At 45.4% G+C, this 24758-nt stretch overlaps 1 protein-coding gene across 2 annotated transcripts; it reads right to left on the bottom strand.

Annotated features, from left to right (window-relative positions):
* Positions 1–1518: 1518 nt before the first annotated feature.
* LOC133925883 (MADS-box transcription factor 23-like) lies at positions 1519–23540 on the bottom strand. Of its 2 annotated transcripts, none has more exons than XM_062371626.1 (8): positions 23268–23540; positions 22583–22658; positions 3100–3161; positions 2319–2418; positions 2207–2248; positions 2050–2133; positions 1827–1963; positions 1519–1737 (listed from the first exon to the last, which is right to left on the bottom strand). In XM_062371626.1, exons 1-8 carry the CDS (start codon positions 23447–23449, stop codon positions 1722–1724), a joined length of 699 nt encoding a protein of 232 aa, XP_062227610.1. In that variant the 5' UTR covers positions 23450–23540; the 3' UTR covers positions 1519–1721. The 2 variants fall into 2 exon arrangements, with proteins under 2 accessions (XP_062227610.1, XP_062227608.1); XM_062371624.1 differs by having other exon boundaries at positions 1519–1740.
* Between the last annotated feature and the right edge of the window lie 1218 nt (positions 23541–24758).

A 24758-nucleotide genomic window follows, 5' to 3' on the forward strand; every position in this document is an offset into this window, starting at 1 on the left:
GAAATTGTAAAAATAGGCTATCGTAGTTCGTTGGAAGGGCAACAGGCACATATCACCCATTCAACAGGCGATAGATTTTTGAAAAATAAACTTGTTACTTTCAACGGGCAACATATTAAAAAATAAAAATAAAATTGCGTGCCATTACTCTCAAATTTCAAAACACTATAAAATTTATCATGAAAACTTTTAAAAAAATTTGATGGTGTACATGATACTATGATCTAGTTCTCCAAAATCTTTTAAACAAATGATTTGTACAATAAGAAAAAAAAAGATAATTTTCATTGTACACAGTCTGACAAATAATATACAATAAAAGTTGTGTTTTTGTTTCTCAATGTAAAAGTAATTGTTTGAGTTGAAAATTTTTAGATACTTATATTATAGTATCATCTACAATATATTTGTTTCCCCAGATTATTGCTCTTAAGGCATAGACCGACCCAGTAGCACATAAACAACGCCATGTATTTCATTTCCATCAAAGTAAGCTGGAGTGACTAATCGGCTCTGTATGTAACTTGGCCTCAGAAATTATTTATTTGTCCATGGAGCTTGAAGGTGCTACAACAGTAACAACAGTCAACAGCGAAGAAATCGGGACTAAGCTAGGAGAGATAATGTCCAAAATGGTTTTGTAAGGAGGATGACATGAGTGGTGATCGATCACTACACAAAGGTGGACAGGAACATAAGGAAACAAGGTGATAAGTGAGATGAAATGTTGCCAACGGTAAATGGCTCGATCGGTTCAAGTGCAGAGGTGGTCAAACGAGGTCCAGGAGCATAGACTTAGGGTCTGTTTGGTAGAGCTTTCAGAGCAGCTTTTCGGCTGGAATTAGGGGAGCTCTGTCAAACAGTAGCTTTCAGCTTTTAGCTCCCTGAGTGGAATCCGTGAGAGTGATTTTCTGAAATGGACTAAAAGTTAGGGAGCTAAAAAAATAGCTTCCCTGATTCACTTCCCGCAGAGAATCACTTCATCCATATATTTTATTTTAGAGAATTACTAGAGAATCACTCCCCGTAGAAAATTTGAATCAGTGAGAGCTCTACCAAACGAGCCCTTAGTAGAACATGGTAATTCATATATGCACGATGCTATACGCATAGTGGAAATTGGTCTTTGCTTCCTAGCGAGAAAAGACCCAGTAAAAGGAGGACACAAAGTTGTTGCCCAAACTGTGTACTAAGAATTTCTTTTCCAGAGTTTTCGTTCTTTTACGGTGCAGATAAAAACTTTGTTGGCATTACATTACAGAGTTGTGAAACACAGTCACAATTCATGTAGAATTGGAAACAAGACAGAAGAGACACTAATGAACCACATAATTTGTCATAAAGGGTCAATTATGCATGTGCAATCTACTAACTCTACACAATGCAAAGAATCCACAAGTCAGTGACTTTTAGGGAATGTGTATTGTGGGTTTAAAACTTTTACTTATATGAATCAGCACCTGATTCAGGCAAAGGGCTCAATACCTTTGGTGCATTTTACTTGAATGCATCTTTCAATTTCCATCCAAGATATGACAGTTATAACATGCTTTCACTGGAAATACATAATATAATGTGAAAGAATGATACAGATACTGAGAAATGGACTACAGTTCATGCAACTGTTTACACATAATTCACACTTGAACAGTAGCAGGTCAGCTGATAGTGCTTCTAGTAATGTCAACCCCTGCTTGTAAGTCTGCTGGTGGTTCTTCTAATCAATGCAGTCGAAGTCTGCTGAAAATTTAGAGAACGGCCATATTATTTTATTATGCACTGAGATCAATACAGAATAGTATACCAGTTTAACATAGAGCGTTCACCCCAAGGATGTTGCTTCCGGTTTCTCTTTGGCTACGTGCTGTGGTTGGCGTTCAAGATGAACTGGAGTTACATCCTCCTCTGGGACCGTAATATTGTAGTCAGTGGCAGAACTATTCTGCCCCCCATCTACTCTTATCTGTCCATGTACCAAAGAAGAATAAACAAAATGAGGACTTACAAAAGATAGTTTATAATTTTGCTATGTCTGTAATAATGGCTCACCTTTTTCTGCAAATTCATGTTTTCCTGGCGAATGCTGTTGAATTTATGGCGTAGTTCCTTGTTTTCTTGATGCAAAACGCTTTTCTGAAGTTGAAATACGGTGACGCATATTCTGTTGAACAAATTGGTTATAGCAAATGCGACTTCATGAACTAACCTTCTTGTTTAGCTCTTGAATTTGGTCAATCATAAGCTGATCCTGAAAAGACCAATAGTAGTGAAACACTACTGATAGTTGATCTTCACACATGAAAACTTCTGTTACATACCTTCTTTAGCTGAATGCTACGGAGGCTCATTTCCATCTGGTTCTCTAAACTCTTTAAGTCTTTAACTCCTAGGCCAGAAAGATTTTGTCCCAACAATTGCCTGCAGTAGCTTATTCTCATTGCAATTTTTTCATAGCTAGAAAATTGTTGACTCCTATGTATCTTTTTTCCAGTATATCTGTGTGCCTTTGACTCCTATGTATCTTTTTAAAAATGAAATCGTGTAGTTCCACTTTTGATTTTAACTTTCTATTTATTTTTTTCTGTGTTCTTTCCATTTTCCTTTGTTTTACAATCTTCTTGCCATTTCATTAGTTGAAAAAAGTTTGTATTTTCAAAAGTACTAGTCTATATACTTCATTAAGTTACACTATATAACCTGAGCAGATCATTCCTTCTCGGCTTTTCATGACAGAAGGGCCTATAGCATTTCTGACCGAGAAATTATTAAACAAGCTGCCCTGATCTAGTTTCTTTTCTTCGGGGCAATGAGTACAGCATAGATGATTGGTGTCTAGAGCATAGATATAACTGTATAGAGTAAATTTTATTAGCATATGCAATTAAATGGAATTGTTTTCTCATCACTTCCGTGTTACAATGTTGCACCATGTCCTTGTGTTCTATATGTTCTTACTAGGATGAAGTTATGTTACCTTCATTTTTTCTCGACCATGCATACTGTAAATTATAGACATGCAATTGAAAATTCAATAGTTTGTTTTACAAGATTATTCATTGATATTCAGCTGTTTTGTTATTGTTTGAAGGACGATCGTACCTATGATCTTCTTGCAAGTTATGTAGTTGCTGCTTCAATCGTGCTGCCTCCGCTTGCCAAAACTGTCAGCGTGAACAGTTCAATATTATTTTCACCACATCTGTATTTACTTACATATTTTGCAATACATCAGGTGTAAAAAAGGATTTCAAGGGACTGGAGAAACAGGTGTTAGACTAGATAAATTATTGCATATTAAAAATTGTGAGAAACAATGCGAGGCAAAAAAGCGGTAAAACTTATGCTAGTGTAGTTGGTCTCAACAATTCAATGCTTTGTACATAGCAAGAGGTGGCTAGAGTTTACCATCAAATCTTGATCTACAGCACTATTGTTGGCAAAGTGTTTCTTAACAAGAAGCCCGGTGATGCAGAAACTGTCACATTGAGATTGGGGTGTGTCCAAGATCCTGGTCATTATATTGTTCTCATACCACTGAATATCTAATTTGATAACTTTGATATCCTTTAGGGCTCTTTGGATCGTAGGAATTTCACAAGAATCATATATAAAATTTATAGGAATTAGTTTAATTTCTTAAGAAAAACGTAGGATTTGAAAAAAAAATCCCACTTTCCAAACGAGATCTTATAGTGTTAGGTGGACAGCGGACTCTGCTCAGCAATGACTTTTTGTAACGATAATGCTACTATAGCATACTCCGGCTGAGGAGCACGTCATGAGCAGGCCGGGCAGCTTCAAACCCTGGCCCAAGGAGCTCACGCCAGCAGGCTCAAGCAATTCTGTACCTAACGTTGGGTGGAGTTTTTTTTTATATTTTTTTATTAAAAATTTAAATAAATAGATTTCCTGCAGGAGAATTTGCAAAACTAGACGCCTGCAAGAGGGCTGTAGCCCTCTGAGTGAGCGGTTAGAGATCCTAACCGCCCCCTGAAAGGACGGTAGGCCTAGCCGCCCCCTTAGAGGGCGGGTACGGCCTGCCCGCCTGAGCCGGTCCCTACCCGCCCCCTCAGGGGGCGGTAAGGGGCCTCCCCGCCGCCGCACTGCGCTGCCTGCCCGGCCGCCCTCTCCTATAAAAAGGCCGAAAAATAGGCCAAAAATTCATTAAAATCCGAAAAAAGAAAAAGTTGAGAAGAGGGAGGACAAGAGAGGAGAGGAGAGGGGAGGAAGAGAGGTCGGTGAAGCCTGCTGCATTTGGGCCGCGGATTTGAAGAAAATTTTTGGGTAAGTCTTTTTTTCTTTTTTATTGTTGTTAATTAGTACAGTAGTAGTATATGACATAGGTTTTAGACATTTATGATCTAGGGTTTAGAAAATTGTCAAATTTATTTAGAAAATGGTACGATAGCAGTGCAATGTAGAATATTATTTTTACTATATTGGGGTTATACTTGTGGACGTAAGAGGATAGCATTTAGAAATTATTTTATCCGATAAGTAGAAATATAGTTTGTTGCCTTAAATTGGTTATGTTTGCGGGTGTTTCCAGGGATGGCAAATAAATTAATTTTTCAGATATATTATGGTGAGGGTGAAATTAGGTATGGTCCTAACGGTATAGATCTGTCTGGATTTTGTCATATCATGAAGGGGCTTAGTAAAGCTAATGAGAGAACCATTGTGGGTGTGTGCAAATAGCTCATGCGGTTTTTCCAACTGGATCCGTAGCAACATGAGCTGAAGTTGAAAGCTGTCCTCAGCCGTGCTAGTCATGGATACTTTGGTGAGCTTGTTCCCATCGAAGCCACATCAACTTGGAGGCAGTATATAGATATATGTTATGAACGTGGCCTGCCGCTTGTTTTGTTAGCTGAGGCATACCTGAAAGATCAAAATGAGGTGAACTCTGCGGAAGCAGTAGCAGGACCAAGTGAAGTAGTGGAAGATGAATCAGAGGCGGCTAATGTCGGGTCCAGGGAGGAAGTTGGTGATGTTCCAGAGCTGCAACCGATGGGTGTAGCTAATGAAGGGGAGCACATCCCTAGCATCATTGAAGATATGGATTTGGAGGATGAAGAGTTGGAGGAAGGCCTTGCCGATGGGGATTCGTCTGATGAGGAGGGTAATGCTCCAGTTCCTGCAGAGTGGCGGGATCATGAATTTTCGAAGTTGGTAGTTAGCGAGGCTGACCGAACACCGTGGCAGTACCATGAGAACGAGGTGTCACAGGGTGCTATATACCCTACAAAAGAGGCAGTTATTGATGCAGTGAAATTCTGGTCGTTGTCTCTTCGTAGGCAATTCAAGGTTGTTAAATCAAGTAAAAGGGAGTACGATGTGAAGTGCTTGGTGCCTCAGTGCCCTTGGCGGGTGCACGCATTCAGAGGGAAATGGGTAGACTACTGGCAATACTCAATAGTTAAGGAACATAATTGTCACATTGAGGAAATAGAGTTCGCCCATCGGAACCTGTCTTCTGCTTTCATTGCAAATGTTATGTACGGAGAGATTGTGGACAACCTAAGGTATGAGCCACGATCAATAATCCGTGCTATTGAGCAAAGGTTCAAGTACACAATAAACTATGCGAAGGCATAGAGGGCGAAACAAAAGGCTATTGAGATGAGGTTCGGAACATATGAAGATTCATATCACAATCTACCTCATCAATTAGCCACAATTTGTGAAAGAAATCCAGGCAGCTACTATGATATCAAGCATTACCCCTCTACTGATGTGGAGTACAGCGGAAAAAGAGTGTTGCAGCGTGCTTTCTTTGCATTCGCTGCAACTATCAAAGCATTTCGATATTGCCGACCCATCATATGCCTAGATGGAACATTCCTGACTGGGAAGTACAAATGGCAGATTTTGTCTGCAATTGGGGTTGACGGTAACAACCAAGTCCTGCCACTAGGGTTTGCTTTCGTGGAGAGTGAGAACGGGGATAGCTGGTATTGATTTCTAGAGCGGGTTAAACATGCAATTGTTCTTGACTGACCAGATGTGTGTCTCATTCATGATAGACATGCAGGATTGTTGCAGGCTTTGCTGGATATGCAACATGGTAGCGTGCGACGGGGTGTAGCAGCACAGTGGCCTGATCTCAAAAGCAGGTGGTGCATGCGACATATGGGTGCGAACTTCTACAGACAGTTTAAAAACAAAGAGTTAATGAAGCTTTTCAAGAAGTTGTGCAGTCAAAACCAGCAACGTAAGTTTAATGCATTATGGGCAAGACTTGATGAACTAACTCTAAAACAAACTGCGGAGGCTGCACCTAACGGTAATGAACCAATAGCTCTCAGTCCTCTTCTAACCGATACTCCGCAGATTGTAAGGAGATTAGGCTTATCTATTAGGAGCTTCTCATAGTGGATACGTAATGAGCCAAATGAAAAATGGGCTCTGTTGTACGACAGTGGTGGTGCAAGGTACGGAGTAATGACTACAAATCTTGCAGAGGTTTATAACTGGGTCATGCGAGGAATGAGGTCCCTACCACTAGTTGGAATTGTAGAAGGTATTTTGCATGGGACCTGTAAGTACTTTATTGATCGGTATGCAGCTGCTAAGATTGTAATGGAGGACAATCGTATGCTTTACGGATGGATGTTATGTGAGTATATGGAGAAGGCTAATAAGAAGGCCCACATGCATCGCGCAAATCAAGAGGGCACTGCGGAGCACAGGTTCAGTGTCCTGTGTCGGGATAAGGGTCGGAGGGGGGGGGGGGGGGTAGACGTGAGCGGCATGTTCAAGAGTGTGTGCTAAGGAGTGGGACATGCATCTGTAGTTGTCAGAAGCCACAATTACTCCACAAACCTTGTACACACGTCATAGCTGCGTGTGCAGAGCACCATATGCTTCCCAGGCAATATGTGTCAAAGTATTTTATGAAAGATCAAATACTCAACACCTGGAACCAGGAGCTGTATGGTTATAGCATTGTTGACACTTTTACAAGTAATTCAGGGCCTGCAAGAATATATGTGCCTGATTTGGAAAAGATGAAGAACGCACTGGGCTGAAGACAAACTCGTCGGATTTGCAACGATATGGATGAATTCGAGGCTGGCCCTAGGATGAAGCGATGCAGTCAGTGCAATGAAATAGGTCACACGTACAAGTATTGTCCCAAAAATGCACCCGATGATGCACCTGTTGTCTAGGTGAGTTTTATGTGCGTTGTGCTCGTTTTGTACCATTTTAATATTCGTTAATGTTGCATATAGTGATATAGTTAATTTGCATTCAAAGTATATTGTTACTGTATTTATTTAACAATGTATTAATGTACATGTCTTTCAAATGCAGATATGGCTGACCCTGCAACCCCCGAGCTTTTAGACCCTGCCGTGGACAAGAAGCATCGCAGCTTCTTATCCGCCGAGCACCAGACGGAGCTAGGAGTGTTTCGACCACGGGGCCCTGGAGAGTTGCTGACGATAGACGAGCGATGGAAGCACAGGTACTTTGAAAATTTGATACGAAATTGCCATATCACTGATGTTGTTCCATATTATTAATATATTGCAATACTTATAGGTTGGCAGCGGCCGGCCTCCTACCGCTTTGCCGGTTGGTCGAGGCCCGATCGACGGAGAACCACGAGGTTGCGGCCCGTCGTTTCTACTTTGATCGGTCGCTGATAGCAGCACTGGTCGATCGATGGAGGCCGGAGACACATACGTTCCATCTCCCTTGTGGCGAGATGACTCCGACCTTGCAGGACGTAGCCTACGTCTTCGGCCTTCCTTGCGCGGGAGCTGCGGTTGGGGTCATCGATATGCAAGCTGACTGGATCAACGACATGCATCAGCGCTTTGGCCTGGTGGAGCAAAAGGCGGACGCACCCCCCTACGTGCCTGAGTTCTTGTCCGATGAACGAGGGCCAACGAAGAAGTGGATCCTACAGTTCCAGGTACGATACCATACAACCTATCAAATACTAATATAGTATGTACTAATGCTCGTTTTTGACACTAGTCATATGTGCAGCTGGCGTAATACACCCACATGCTAACGCATACGCGGTCTCCAGGCATTTGGAGGCCTTCCTGCTTTGGTTGTTTGGGTGGGTAATGTTCACTAGTGGCCAAGGCCACCTGGTTGCTAGGACGCTTGTGCCGTACGCCTGGTCGATAGCGGACGCTGATGTGGAGGACGTACTGCAGTTCAGTTGGGCATCCGCTGTTCTTGCTGCGACGTATCGGGCGCTCTGCGACGTATCGGGCGCTCTGCGACGCATGCACGATGAAAGAGCCACTAGCCACTTTCGCCGGGTGTCCACTTCTTCTGCAGTTGTGGTCATACGAGCATTTCTCCATAGGCAAACCGGTGGTGGACCGCTCCCCGTACCCAGAGGAATGGTACGGCGAGCCAGACGAGGACGCGCCTACTATGACCTCGATGTGGTGTCGTCGTCGGGTACGTATTTTACATTAACAATTTCCTTCGTATTCTTTTTCTCTCTAAATATTTGTATTGATGTTTGTCACGCAGCCACACTGGGCGCACGAGTAGCCTCGCAGCACGTACGAGCATTTTTGTACCCAGTTCGACAGGCTACGTCCGGACGACGTGGTATGAGAGCCATACAGCATCTTGGCCGTGCAGGCGCGTGCAGGGTTGGGTTTTTCACCGTTGTGTACCCATGATGAGGAGTACTGGCTCACGAAGGCACCCCTTGTCTTCGACATCTACGTCGAAGAGTACTCACCGCACCGCGTCATGCGGCAGTTTAGCCGTTACCAGGCATTTCCTCTCGTCCACATTCGTACCGTCCCCATGCAAGTCCATAGGTACATATGCAAAATTACAGTTTTCGCAACCTTTGTTTCACTATGACTTAGATTTACCGTGATTCAAATGCAGGTACACGCGGAAAGGCCAGCCAGCTGGCAACCTCTGGGTAGAGCGCTTGGCCCCTTACGTGGCAACATGGGCCTAAGCGCTACAGGATGTCGTGGAGGAGGCTCGTCCCCACATCGAGCGGAACTTCAACGAGTACCTACGGTGGTACGTTCCACGTACGCGCACACGTGTCACCTACACCCCTGAGGGTGTCCGGCCCCACATCGCGTCGACAACGGAGGCATACCCGGTGTATTGGGACGAGGACGTCGCATTAGCAGTAAGTTATTTTTTGAAGTCAGTAGTCCATATTGAACGAACATAACCGTATACTGTAATTGTTTACTTCTGTTTGTATCCGTAGGTAGATATCGTTTATGATGTACATAGGGATGCAACTGCTGCCATAGACCGCGTCCGGCAAGGGCACCACCTAAGTGCGTCGGATGTTGCGAGCTTCATTAAGCGGGTTTTCGACAAGACAACGCGCGCCTTGAAGCTTACCTCCTGCCGATCTACCACAGATGTAGCAGGGCGCTTCCCAGGTCCAGTGGTGTCCACGCCGAGTCGTCTCGGCCGTCAGACGTAAACTGTCGTTCATCCGTGTCGGCACCCACACGACCCCTTCTACCACGTCATGGAGGCTCGGAGCAACTTGGTACAAAATATACTTTTGAATAATATTGAACAATATCCTTTACTTATTATTAAACATTCATTAGGTCCGCCTGCACAAGTCTCGATACAGCCTCGTAGATCGAGCCCTGTGCGTCCGCCCTCAGATATTGGCGGCACCCTTCATCCTAGATTGTAATACTTTCAGCAAAATAAGTTAATATTGTGCTCAGGTTACTTCGGTGACGAGGCCGGTCCGTCTTCGGTGGCCTCACGCCCGACCCCGCCCACAACGTACGAGCCATACTACGGCACGACAGCGTGGCCTTCTTCTGCTGCACCTTCGTACCACGCAGGTACAATTATACAATTTTTACTACTACTTCCAATACCATATTGTTCGTATCTAACGTGATTATTTGTTCGTAGGCCCCTCCAGCCAGTACACATGGACGCCTGCGGAGCCTTCACAGTCCTCCTACCCTAGTCAGAAGGATGAGGCTGGCCCCGATGCCGCATACGACCTCGTCCGTGACTTCTTTGGGGGCACACCTGACTATGACATCCTCCAGCGGTCCCAGGTTTCTAGTGCTCCCCTTCGGACACAATTCACGCAGGACGAGGCCTCGACACCGGTGGTCCCTACTAGGCCTACCAGACACGTCGGTCCACCCGACCCCCTCACCTACTCCAGGGGTCACGTGAGGGTTAACCAGCGGCATCCGGACCATGATGGGGTGCACGGGCAACGGCAACGAGGGAGGCAGCAGTAGAATTTTTCATTTTATGTAACTTACATATGCATATTCACTTCGTGATGTATTCCTATGTATTCAGACACGTTTACTTTGTATGGTCGACTTAGCATGTCGTAAATGCATTTCGTATTCAGACACGTTCAATGAAGAAGTGACCACACTACTAAACTTTAACCATGACTTGACAACACATGCCTCCTGGCGCAGGCTTTAAACAAGACGTGACAACACTACCCAGATTTTTCCAAACAATAAATGGCAACACGGGTACCAATAAATGTGGAATCTCTGACCATGATCAATCACACAACTTTCCCATTCTTCAAGATGGAATCCGATGCTCCTGCCACCAGCTACGCCCCTGCCCTCACTCCTTTCTTCACGAGCGAATTCAATGCTCCTGCCTCCCCCAACTATAAATAGCTAAACCTCCTTACGTTGAAGCATCACTCATTTCTCATGTCTCTCAAGTGCAATGTCTTCCTCAGCTCCATCAATCCCACCAAAGAAACATTGGGGGACTACCATACCTGAAGGTCTCGAACCACCAATGTGCTTCTGTGGTGACTTTTGTAAGCTCCGCGAGTCACAGGACATCTCATACACCTATGGGATGCGCTTCTTCATGTGTGCCAACTACGAGTATGACAAGCCTCGACATGCAACAACTGGTTATCGACCGGTACGGTAACAGATATCCGCCTCATCTCTTCCGATTTTGCACCCTCTTTTACTAACCGCTCATCTTGTTCCATTTGTTCAGTCCCCTCCATCGCTCTGTGATTTTATTCAGTGGCTCGACAATGAGCAAAATGACTCACAGAAGTAGTGGGTCGACATGAACATGAGGTGGATAAGGGAAGCGTACGCATGTCAGGAGTACGAGCAACAACAAGAGGAACTTCGCCTCAAGCGGGAGGAAGAAGAGCGCATGAGGAAGGCGGCGCACAACTGTACCGTGGCTCAAGCTCAGGAGGCTGAGAGGGAAAGGAAGCGGGAGAGAGCCCGCCGTGCTAAGGCGGCAGGTCCCGATGCCCTCCGAAAGGGAAAGTATCCTAGATGCACTCAGTAGAGAGTACCTAATGTAACCCGACATACTTTCCCTCCCTAAGGCATGTTATGATTAGGATCGGTGCACTAATAAGTAGGTCTTAGTGCGAACCGTACATGCCACCTTTGTTTCCTCATCGTGTCGTCGCGGTTATAGTGTATTGTAATGTTTTCACCCTATGTTTAATACTATGTTTGTCCTCGTTCGCACCCCATACCCACGTAAAATGCTGCGACTGCTAATTACTGATTTTTTATTCTTTGACTATTACATAACCTACTCCAAATTTAAATTCTTAATTTCCTTACACCCCTTCCTTTTTATTTCTTCAATTACACAAAAAATTACATTTTTAGAGGAAAAAAATGCCCTAACCACCCCCTCAGAGGGCGGCAAGGGGGCTAACCGCCCTCTCTGGGCCTAACCGCCCCCTGAGAGGGCGGTTAGCCCCCCTTGCCACCCTCTGAGGGGGCGGTTAGGCCTACCGCTCTCTCAGGGGGCGGTTAGGACCTCTAACCGCCGTCTCAGAGGGCTGCAGCCCCCTGAGAGGGCTGCAGGCGCCTAGTTTTGCAAATTCTCCCGCGGAGAATCTATTTATTTAAATTTTTAATTAAAAAAATATATAAAAAAACTCACGTTGGGTGCACCACTATCGATGTAAAGGTAGAGAGCAGTGAAGCAAGTATTTCTCGAAACAAAATGTTGTTTTTGCAATTGATAATTTGAGATTTTGGCAGTGTGTTTCTTGAATGTTGCATCGCTTATTCTTGACTTTGTACTTTGTAATCCTGAAACTTATTATCTACTCCATAACTGTTGATGTTATCATCTTTGGATGTTGTAACTTCTTTTATTGTTTAGCCATTTAATAAAATTCACTAAAAATTGAACTTTTTAAAAAATTCAACAAATCAAATCAAATAAGAGTTAGATCCCGAAAATACTCCAATATACATCAATTTAACTTTTGAATTTTTAAAACATGCACAAATTAAACTATAATACATTTAAGAGTTTTGAATCCTATTCAAATTTGAAACTCTTTATCGCTAGAAAATATGTAAACAATTCTAAATCCCTCAAACACCATGGGGCCAAATCCTCCTCTTCTTCATTGCTTAACCAAATCGGTATAGCCCAAGAGTCCATTTCTCCTTTTCTTTTTCTTCTTATATATCGGGCCGAATCTATTTCTCCTCCTTTCAGCCCACCTTGGCCCCTCTCTTTTCCCTCTTTTTTCCGCTCCAGACCATGGGTTCTAAGTCTCTGCCTCCCTTCAGTTCCTGGTACCAGCTTCTCCTGAGCCATCTCTTCAGAATCCCCGAGCTTCTTCTTTGATTCTTCTTTAGTGGTGTCGCCTGGGATGATGACGTCTCCTTTGCATCAGCTATGAACAACTATATTATCTACATAGGCAACGATATTGCAATCCAACTAGGGCTTCAGAACTTTACTGACCAAATGCTTGAAGGTCACCTCGTCTTTGTGAAGGATGGGAGAATATGTATGTAGCAATAGGTCCTGGAGGGTGTGATAAAGCTCATCTTTGCTTCATCTTCTTTGGATATCCACGCTTGATGGTATCTAGAGTATGTGTTGAGAAAGCTCATCATCTCAGATCCTGCAGTAGCATCGACTAGTTGGTCTATTTGGGCCAACGGGAAATCGTCCTTCGGGCACGCCTTGTTGAGGTCCGTGAAATCGACACACATGTGCCACTTCATGTTGCTTTTCTTCACTAGCACAGGGTCTGCAAGCCATTCTGGGTGCATGACTTCACATATTCACATCCTTCGACGAGCTTCTTTACTTCAATCTTTGCGGGTTCATAGTGTCCAAGGGACATCTTCTAGAGATTTTTCTTTTAGGGCTTCTCCCTTGGGTGTGACGTTGAGTTAGTTCTCAATGAAAGTATGTCTGACCCCTGGTAGGTCTTGAGATGACCAAGCGAAGACATCCTCATTGGCAAGAAGGGTAGACAATAAATAAGCTTCAAGCCCCAGAGCCAGCTCTCCACCAATCTGGATGCACTTCTCTAGACATCCAAAGTGCAGCGGGATTTGCTTTGTGTAACCCTCTGGCTTGGCCTTCGGTACTTGGTGGTATTGGCTTTTCGAGTCAACCTCAGACAGTATATGAACATTGCATTGCCCCATGCTTATACCCATTTTGATCCTTCGAGCAGGTGTTTAATCCTACCAAATGGTGATGATTCCTTCTGAACAAAGCATTTTCATACATCAGTAGCTATGGTGTATGATCGCGCTAAAGCATGCCAATACTCCTCTTCCAAAGATTGCAGTGTATTGATATGGGAAATCCACCACATCAAACACTAGCTCTTCCAAGTTCACCTTCTCCCCATTTTTCGAGGGGTGACTAAGAGGGATATCTGCCCAAGGGCTTCGATAAGTCGACCGTGAAGCCCAAGAGTGGGGTCCCGGAAAGCCAGAGGTGGCTTCAGGCTCTACCCAAGTTATCAAACAATTTGACAAAAAGCAAATCTACCAAGCTACCACAGTCTATCAGCACTCAGTGCACTTTGGATCCCGAAATGTTCACCATGATGAAGAAGTGTCAGTGTGCGGATAGGACAAGGCCCGCATGTCTTCTTTGGAGAAAGTGATAGGGACATGAGACCATTGAGACTTAATGGAAGGAGGGTTGGTTCCAACATTATTCACACTTCGCACATATTCTCTTCGCTACCTCTTGGAGTCGAAGTCCTGGCTTGAGACACTGAAGATGTCTAGCACCATATTCTGGGTCCCCCCGATGCTCAGAGCGGACCTAGTTTCGTTAGATGATGCCTCGATGGGCATGAGATGTGGTAGAGGTGGCAACTCAGTAGGCGGATGATAACGCAGTTGGTGGAGGTGGATGATGTGCCGAAGGTGGAGCTCGAGAGATGCATCGAAGGTTCATCGCTATTCGGACTCACTGTCGACTTGTAAGGGTACAATGTGGTATCCTACTAGAGGATCCAGAGCTCGACTGGAGCCAGATGACCTTGCAGTCTACCTATGTAGGCCTTCCTTAAATGCCATAATGTGTGGGCACATCTTGGTTGTGTGGCCAGCATCTTCGTCATGCCGCGCACAATAGAATGCTCTTGTGCGACCTCCTTCATGCCCTGGACCCTAGCTCTGCCTCTATTTTTCGGTTGACCCCTCTCTTGGCCCTCATTGTTATTGGACATGTTTCTTTTCTGGCCTTTCAAGTGAAAAAAAACTCCAATGCATTCTCTACTTCTTAGAGGACCGATGGTGTCCCTCCCTACCTCGGGACTTAGACTCGTCGTTAGACTTGTGGCTCTTGGGCTCTGAAGGTTGACGGTTGGTATACCTTTGCAGATCATCTCTTTCACCCTGGAATACACCTCCATCTTAGCAAAAAGTTTGTCCACACTTTTGACTAGATATTACCCGCAGCCCCTATTGGGCCACATCAATTATAGTGTCATCACTCAAACCCTTTGCCTAGCATTTCACTCGCACGAAATAGTGGATATGCTCCTTCAATCTCTCACCCTCCTTCTGCTTTACTACAAAAAAGTCCCCCATGGTGACAAGTCCATCATAATTGCCTTGGAAGTGTGAGAAAAATGCTTCGCGAAGCTGCTCCCAGGAATAAATTCTTCCTGGGGGCAGTGAAGTGTACCAAGAGAGGGCTATCCCTTTGATAGCAAGGACGAAGGCCTTGGCCATAGTGGTGTTGTCCCCTCCAACCGACTCAACTCTGGCTTTGAAGCCCATCATGAACTCATTAGGGTTGGTTTCGCCATTGTATAGATGTAGGTGTGGCACCTTAAAGCCTGGAGACCACAGTCATACCTGTAGGCCCAGAGACAGTGGGGAGTTGAGGTCTCCAACTTTAGTCGGGCACACTCCTCCAAAGACTGTCTAGGTATCATCTTTGGATTTAAGTCCCTGATGAGCCCCCCCGACGGTCCTTGTTGAGAAGCCACAAACTGGCGGAGGTACTGAATATCCTTTTGGAGCACCCATACTTGCTTTATCCACCTCACCCATGTGGTTCTTGTATTCAACTTCATGGGCTTCTTGGGCTTCAGCCTCTCTGTGGATCTCCTCTGCCCCCTCATCCTTCTACTGCTGCTGTTGACCTGCTGGACCATCTTCAGACTCCCTTGCCCCCTTCGCCTTTCCTTTCCTTGTCTTCAATGGCATGACTTGTGGTTTCTCTCTTTCTCTCACCCACGCTCTTTAGGACCTCCAACCACATAGTCATGGGTTCGATCCCCATGGACGTCACAAAAATGTGGAGATTGTGGGAATCAGGATCACAACACAATAATGAGTATGTGATGGAACTAGAATTCATTATGTCATTACATGAAGGGGTTGCATATTTATAGCCATACCCCAACCACCCACTTTTACATTACATTGGTACCCATGTCCATTAGAACAATCCTAGAATATTTTTGGAGTACTATAGTGATTGTACTAGTACAGGTTGTACCATCATACAACATTACATTTATGTCCCCTTAGTTATTATACCTGTATAGGTCATATAAACATAGGGTTTTACACTTATATCCCAGTGACTATCTTCAATTAGTAAAACCTTTGGCACATTGGAACTTCTCACAGTGATCAAGACTACTCTCGTGCAGTAGGTAGCCGAACCTTCAAACCTTCCTCTGGCTTTGTTCCTTTAGGTTCCTTGCTCCGCATTGGCTGACCCTTCGAGCCTCACTGACTTCTTTAGTTATCTTTGGTCTCCCGAATGTTTAGCCTTTGGACTTCTCACTCCGCATAAGCTGACCCTTCGGGCCTCACTAACTCTTTCCATGATATTCGACCTCCCGGAGGTTTAGCGTTCGTGCTCCTCGCCTCGCATCAGCTAACCCTTTGATTCCATACCTACAACAAAAGTATCTGAACCAAAATGTTAGTATCCCCGATTGTATCTTGTCTCTGGGATTGGCTGAGGCGAGCCAAAGTCAAGGGGGGCTAATATATTACCATTCCCCCAACATCTCTAATTAGGTCCTACTTAGCTAATGTCTAACTTGGCAGGTTCAGAAGCATCCACTCGGTTGTGGTCAGATAAAAATGCTAATGGTGATTGGGTAATTAATGAATATCGAAGTATCTATAGTTTATGCTTGTTAGTGATCTTGTTTCTCTGATAGATTCTCTTCTTATTGCAAGTATGCTTATTCCATTGTTCTACTTCTGGACCCAAATCCTTATCTAATAGATGATATTCTAGTGATTAGATTTATCTAGTTAATCCCTTGTGATATTGAGGTGCAATTGTTAGGTTCTAATGAACTGTGACAAGTTAGTTTGTGCTTCTATTACAAAGTAAGTGAAAGGGTAGTGAATTAGGTGATGAATATATAAATGATTGTTGTAGTTACAGATAGTAACTGTCGGTGTATGGAGTATAGGGGTACCTTTGCAGAAGGATCCCCTAAGGAATATAAGAACCGGGGATATGTATTTCCTAAAAACCGGTCGGTCCCATGGCCAGGGCAGGAAGTCCCGCGACCAGTACGAGGCTTGCGCGACCAGCCTCATTGGGACCTCGTCTCAACCCGCATCCATCCCCATTGGTCGTCGGGTCGGACCTAACACAAACTGTCCAATGACATTTACTGATACCTACTCAAGTATTTTTCCTTCCCCAGGTGCCTTCCCCTGCAAACAAAGTCATGGACGATGCAGGAGGGCTGTGTCTCGTCCCGTGGAATTAAATGCTACGAGGTGGGGCAGTGTAGAGTAGCACGATGCCGCACATCGGATGGGACGGTGTTAGCAGGCCGGTCAGGCAAGTTGATAACTCCACACATATGCGGCAGGCAAAGCACCCGGACGAGACGGCGTGACAGTCAAAAATCTACGACGCACGTCGAGGGAATGTATCAAACCCTCAGAGCAAGTGGGCATGCTTTGTCCTCTATAATGATGGCTTGGGTTAGATATTAGGATGAGCAAGAGTCCTCTGTTTGGACCCACATGTAAATTCTCCTCCTCCCTCCTATAAAAAGGGACGAGGACCCCATTTCTAAGGTAAGAGAAAAAGGCTAAGAACTAGCTAGAACACCGTTTGTAATCCATTCAGATCCTCCATAAACACAACACACAGGATGTAGGGTTATTATCCTCCGGAGGCCCAAACCTGTATAACTTCTCACGTCTCAGAGTTTGTTACACACGCAATTCATCTTGTGCTTCACCGAACGCCGGCTCATCAGCTCCCTGTGTTCTCGAGATTTCATTCACGCACCCACCGTCCAACATACCTTAGAATCACTATCAGGGATTAACCCTCAACATTTGGTGTGCCAGGTAGGGGGTGCGTTTCGTCATTTCAACAAATTCAAAGAAAATCAATCAGGCCACCCATGGCCGAATCCACGGCAACCGCGGAGTCCTGTTCGAAGGACCCTGGCCATCGCGAGGTATTCTTCATGGGGTACCTTTTGGATGAACCCGGTGTGGTCTAGGCATGGGACACTGAGCCAAAATCTGAGAGCTCCAAGACCCAATGCGAGGTATGCATGGTGGAACATGCAGTAGGGGACGCCGGAGGCCCTTCTGTCCCAAACGTTGGTGGCGAACCCCCGGCTATACGCCCAGAGGGAAACCAACCCAGCGCCAGACAAACAGGCACCTCAGGATAGTCCCCGCATCCCCAACACCGTCCCGAGGAGCTCCTGCACAGAATGTGGTCTACGGTGGCATCATCTCCTAGACCATCACGTCGTCTAGACGTCAGGGGCTCCCCTCCCCTGACCTATCACCGCTCCAGGACTAACGTCTCGATTACAAGACCATGACACTAGCGCAAAACCTACAAACCCTGCGAGTGGTCCTCAGCCACCCACCGATACATGTACCGGAGGGCTCAACGGTACCTCCATGGCTATGTGATCTTACCCTCCTGGTTGAGACCGCCTGATGCCATACTGCATAAACTTGCACCGCACCCATCGCAAGGGTTGGTGAGTGTCATGGTCGCCCAGGGTCAAGACAAAGCCCGCGGTGGAATAAATCACATGCTCCCTCAATCACTGGGAGTAATCAAGGACTACCTCCTTGTTGGGATAGCCAACCCTCCTACTTGCGTGACTCCCTGTGCCAACGTGACCTCTATGGCATGATTCGTGGCTAGGTGGCCACTAGAAAACAGGAGGACCGGGCTCAGCGAGAGCAGGAAAGGGGCAAGCAGCCCTATCACATCCCTTGCCCTGTCGCTAGGATCCCAAGACCGCCATCTCTCCCCCTGAATGCGAGCCACCATCCAACAATGAGTGGCCCCTACTACGAGACAGGGTGTAATGCCCTATCCTCCCGGTTACGAGAGGTACGCTGGTCGAACAAGTTCCAACCAGTCCTAGCTGAGAAGTACGATGGCTCGATCAGCCTGGAGGAGTTCCTGTAGATCTACACCACCATGGTGCAGGTCGTGGGAGACCATGGGAAGGTCATGTCCAACTACTTCCCTACTGCCTTAACCAGTTTGGCCCAGTCTTAGCTGATGAACCTCCCCCGCGGGTCGGTTCGCTCCTGGGAAGACCCGTGCGACCAGTTCGTCACCAACTTCTAGGGGACCTACGCCCGACCAAGGGTCGAGGATGACTTCTATCAAGTCCGACAACAACAAGGGGAGTCGCTGCGAGACTTCATCTGATGTTTCACTGAACACCAGAACACCATCCCCAAGGATCACCAGAGAATCCGTGATCATAACATTCAAACGGGGGGTCAAAGACCAGAAAATGGTTGAGAAGATGGCAACCCGAGTAATCCAAAGCACCACCGAGGCCCGAGAGTGGCAAATCGGTGCCAGGCCTCGTCCTGCCTCCAACCAACCCGCTTCTTCCAAAGGGGTAAATCGGAAGGACAAGAAAAGCAAGTGCAAGGCCGGACCCCATGTGGTCATGGCGATCGAGTAGACTGGCCCCATGCATTATCGCTTTAAAAAGAAAGAAGGGAAAAATAGTCAGGGCTACTGCCCGATCTACCGAACAGACATCCACGACTCGACCAAGTGCAAAGTCGTGTGAGGCTTCATCAACCAGTAGCTCGGGGAGCACAAGTGCAAGCGCGACAATGACGATGAGTATGGGGCTACTCCTGACTAGTCGTTACTAGGCTACTAGCAAGTCGATCACATGGTCGACCTCATTTTCGGAGGTGCTGCATCAAATTCCTCTAATATGGAATATAAATCAGTGGTCCGGGAGGTATGGGCGACCCCATCAGACCCCAGCCCACGCTTAAGTTGGTCGAAGTTCCTGCTCACGTTCGTCCAGGCTGACCACCCCGCGTGTGTCAGACGCCCTGGTCGCTACCCTATCATGGTCGAGCCCACAGTGCAGAGCATCTGGCTGGGCTATGTACTAGTCGACGGTGGGAGCTCGATCAACCTCCTCTTCGCTGACATGCTCGATGCCCTATAGATTCCAAGGAGCTCGTTGAAGCCATCTCCACCTTTCTTCGGAATCACCCCGGGCTCCTAGGCTAAACCGCTAGGGCAAATCGAGCAGACTACGTGTACTAAGCGATAAAACTCCCTAGACCAGCAGGGGCCATCACCGTTGTGGGCAATGCAAAAATGGGCCTGAACTACGACAAGAGAAGCCTCTACATGGTCGAGCAAACTCCCGGGTCGCAACCCGTAACTTCCGAACCCAGCGAGTGACCAGTGAAGGTTCACGTAATAGCCAGCCCAGATAATCAGCTCAAGGCGGTAAGCCTAGATGGCACCGGCCCGTCCAAGACGTCCAGATTGGGGCCACAGTGGACACCAAATAAGAACTCGCGCTCATCGCCTTCCTTTTGGAAAACATGAATGTTTTCTCATGGAGTCCGCTCGATATGCCCGAAGTACCCAGGGATGTGATTGAGCATAAGTTGTCTATGCAACTAGACACACGATCAGTAAAGCAGAAGGCGCGTCAGTTCGGAGCCGACCGAAAGGAAGCACTTTGTCAGGAGATCGACAAGCTCTTGGAAGCAGGATTCATTTGTGCAGTACCCAGAGTGGATGGCTAACCTAGTCATGGTCCGGAAGCACAATGGTAAATGGAGAATGTGCATCGACTTCACTAACCTCAATAAGGCGTGCTCGAAAGATCTTCTCCCACTTCCTCGCATTGACCAGCTAGTTGACTCAACCACTGGCAGTGATATGTCATGTTTCTTAGATGCTCGGTCGGGGTACCATCAAATTAGCATGTTTAGGGAAGATGAAGAAAAGACTATTTTTGTTACCCCCTTTGGGGTCTTTTGCTATGTAAAAATGCTTTTTGGTTTAAAGAACGTGGTGCCACGTACCAGCGATGTATTCAACTCATTCTCCAACCACAACTCAAAAGAAATGTTGAGACATACGTGGATGATGTGGTTGTCAAAAGAAGGACAAGGGAAGACCTGGTCGCAGACCTTCAAGAGACTTTCGACAACCTCCGGAAGTACCGCATGAAGCTAAACCCATAGAAGTGTACATTCGGGGTACCATTAGGGAAGTTGCTCCAATTCCTAGTATTTCATCGAGGAATAGAAGCGAACCGTGAGAAGATCAGGGCCATCGACCGAATGAGATCCCCGACAAGGTTAAAAGAGGTTCAAAAGCTAACAGGATGCATTGCTGCTTTGAGCAAGTTCATCTCGAGGCTAGGAGAGAAGGGATTGCCATTCTCCAAGCTCCTAAAGAGAAACGACTACTTCCAATGGACGCCAGAGGCAGAGGTAGCTTTTAAAGAGCTCAAAAGGTACCTCTCCTCCCCTCCCATACTAACCGTGCCTCGACCCGACGAGGAGCTTTTGCTCTATATTTCCTCAATGCCACAGGTCACTAGCGTAGTACTGGCCATCTAGAGGGAAGGCCTCCAGTGACCAGTATATTACGTCACTGAGGTCCTACATGACGCAAAGGCCCGGTACCCACAGGCTCAGAAACTGCTATATGCCATCTTAATGGCCTATCGCAAGCTCAGGCACTACTTTTAAGCTCACAGAGTTAAGGTGATTTCCTCATTCCCAATTAGAGAAATTCTACATAATAGAGATGCGACGGGAAGAACAGCAAAATGGACAGTAGAGCTCAGGGGATTCAATCTGCAGTTCATCCCCTAAACCTCTATCAAGTCCCAGGCGGTGGCCGACTTTGTGGCCGAATGGTCATCCTACTAGCCCGAGCAGGTACAACAGCTACAGGCAGGTGAGCATTGGACCATGCACTTCGACGGATCATTAACACTAAATGGAGCTGGGGCTGGAGGGGTTCTAGGCTCGCCCATTGATGACATCCTCAGGTACGTAGTTCAATTATATTTTGTAGCCACTAATAACACTGTTGTGTATGAGTGCCTCTTGTCCGGAATGCGAGCAGCCTCCACACTTAGGATTAAATGACTACTGGTGATAGGGGACTCGCTACTAGTCGTGAACCAGGTGCAAAAGGAGTTTCAATGCTCAGACCCGAGAATGGTGGCATGCCTCGCTGAAGTGAGAAGATTAGAGCAACGCTTCGTCAGTTTTGATGTCAAATATGTCCCTTGTAAGGACAACTTCTTAGCCGATGAGCTGGCCTGTCTAGCTTCTTCTCGAGAACCTGTTCCAATCGGAATCTTTGAAGAAAGACTCTCATGACCATCCACCGCGGCCTTATGATAGAGTGAAGGGGATGAACCGGCAGTGATGGGGGTATTACTGCCAGTTCGTAACACGAGCCGATAGTGATAATGGATGACAACTTATCTTTAATAATTTATAATTTTTTCATACGAAGTCGGATGAGGACAAAATTTATATAAAAATTGTAGCCCTCGACGAGATTTACAACTTTGTAGTTGAAAACCTTTTCATTTGAAGTCATTTAGATGTTCAAATAATCGTTTAAAGTTTCAGACAGAAGAAATCAAAAGGATTGCATATGCTACTGTTATCACAAGTACTTATATGGTGAGATGGTAAGGATGTATCACATGAGCTGAGGGGTCATACGTTTGAGTGCCACTGAACCGCACGCGCGTGTATTTTGCGCGAATAATCACATGACTTGTGACTTGCACGGGCGTGGGGTTTCCTCGGGTGCAATTTTTTTTTTAGTTTTTCTGACCTAAAAAATCAATCGGGAGCAAGCTGTATCACTATCGGTTGAAACTTTCAGCCGGCAGTGATAACCCCCTCACTGCTAGTGTCTGAGCCGGCTCTAAAATCGGCAGTGATGGCCACTTTAGAGCTGGCAGTGATATGGTTTTTTTAACAGTGAACAGTGAAATTCCAGAAAATTGACATGTCTATGTATTACATCAAACCTTAGATTCGGTGCTCGCACTCATGAGTTGATGACCCTCCTTCGTCTGGTTGTATCTTTCTATTATAGATTTCATGCTGGTCGACAAGGTAGAGCATGTCATTATGTCAAAGCAAAACTGTTAGTTTACATAGAAGGGAAACAATAAAGTATTTTTATTAGTAATGTAACACATGTCTTTCTGCTGACAAGTTCTTGATAATTTTACATTACCCATGGTCTACACATGAGATGCACCATGGACTGCTAAGATAATGTAGGATGCAACAAAGGTGGAAGATACAGAATGTCAAGTATTCTTGAAGTATTCCAAAAAGGCCCTGCGTAAAGTATTCTTCACCGGAGGGCGTAATTAAAATGCAAGTAACATTTCGAAATATGTTTTGAGATAAAAATCGTTTGACCCAAGCAACTCCAAGTGGCAGGCGTTATAAATGACCAATTTAAATTATTAGGAATTTGAGCACGTCTATCAAGTGGATGGTCTAGATATTCTTGGAGGCCATGAGAACCATACCACTGACATATTAATTATATAGAAAAAAGACATATCACGGACAACATAGAAACGGCAGTTCTATCAAAGAAATTTTAATCAAGACAACCATGCTTCTAGCCAATTAACGATAGCTAAATCAACCTGGAAAGGAGCAAGAGCAACAGGAACAAGAAAAACTGAACATCACCTGGTGCTGCAGAAGTCATAGAGGCGGCCGGTGCTAGAGAAGAGGAGCACCCCAACCTGAGCATCGCAGAGGATGGCGAGCTCATTGGCTTTTTTGAACAGCCCGCTCCTCCTCTTGGAGAAGGTCACCTGCAGGCTCGTCGTGTCCTCGATCCGCTTGATCACGGTCTTTCCCCGAACCATGACGGCACACACGTTCAGCAGAGCTTGCACCCACACGACGGCTAGCCGGAGCTGAAGATTTATCTATGATGTGCGACCTATCTCGCAAGGTGGATCTAGAGAGAGAGAGAGTATGGAGACTTTGTTATAGTTGGGCGTCTCAACACAAGCTACCACCTTTTGGGGATTGTTTATCAGTTAGGTTTGAAAACTACTGTCCTCTTTTTAAAGCTTATATGCGGCATCCACTATGGCTCGGGCTTCGTCATTCCTTCCAATTGGCGGCCAACACGTGCAGATCGCTTCTGCCAAATGAGAAGCATCTGAAATCAAACTGTCTCTCGTACAAGATATTCCTTGAGAACAAGAACATTGGATGAAAAGACAACCAAGAATGCATTGTAGTGAACCATGCCTGCGACTCACATTTCAATAGAGAAGTGAGGAAGAAAATATGGTAAAATTAATAGGAAAAAAGGTGGAATGTAAAGTGTGCCAAGAGAGAAGTTAGAGAAGAATCCTAGATAGTATCTTTTATGATGTCTCTAAATCATTTTGATACTTTAGGGATAGTACATTGTACATGCTCTTAGCTTGTAAAATGCAGTTCCCCCAGGTCAGTCGGAGCTTAAGTTACCATCATGCAAATCTTTATTACATCCCAGAAATACAGAGCACGGTTTGATATTGCCCCCAACTAGCCCCAAACTCACTGACTCAAATGATTTTTATTTAAAACTAACGCGGGGCCGTGAGTTGTGACTAGTTCCTCTATGGACATGGTGCATGTGGCCCCATGATTTCATCACGATTTGATTCAGTCTGGAACAAACTTGCCCATCCTAATCTTCGCTTACCCATTATGCTCAGCTCTAACCTCACCGTGGACCGTACTAGAACGACTAAGGACAAACTGGAATGCTCTTAGCCCACGTAAAAAAATAGTCTAAATCACCGTGGACCGTACTAGAAAGACTAACAACTTTTAGAGTACTAAGAGCATATTTAGTTTGCAGGTAAATTTGCCACATCTAAGATCAGTTAAATATAGCTTATTATAAAAAAAATGTAGCTAACAAATCTTTAACTACAAGTATGGCAAAGTTTGTTAAAAAATCAAGTGTCACTACTACATAACATATCAAAAGTAGCGATATATCAATACCGGTTGTACTGGAACCAGAACTGAAGATATATCCGTATCGATTCTTAAGCTTTTATGCATCAACAATGAGTGAGCCGCTAAAAATCGGCACTGAAACCATTTATCAGTACTGTCGGAGGGTGAACTCCTAAAGCAGGGATCCGGAGGGACCCCTTTGAGATTCGA

The sequence above is a fragment of the Phragmites australis genome, chromosome 8 (genome assembly GCF_958298935.1).
Source record: "Phragmites australis chromosome 8, lpPhrAust1.1, whole genome shotgun sequence".
Taxonomy (NCBI): Eukaryota; Viridiplantae; Streptophyta; class Magnoliopsida; order Poales; family Poaceae; genus Phragmites; species Phragmites australis.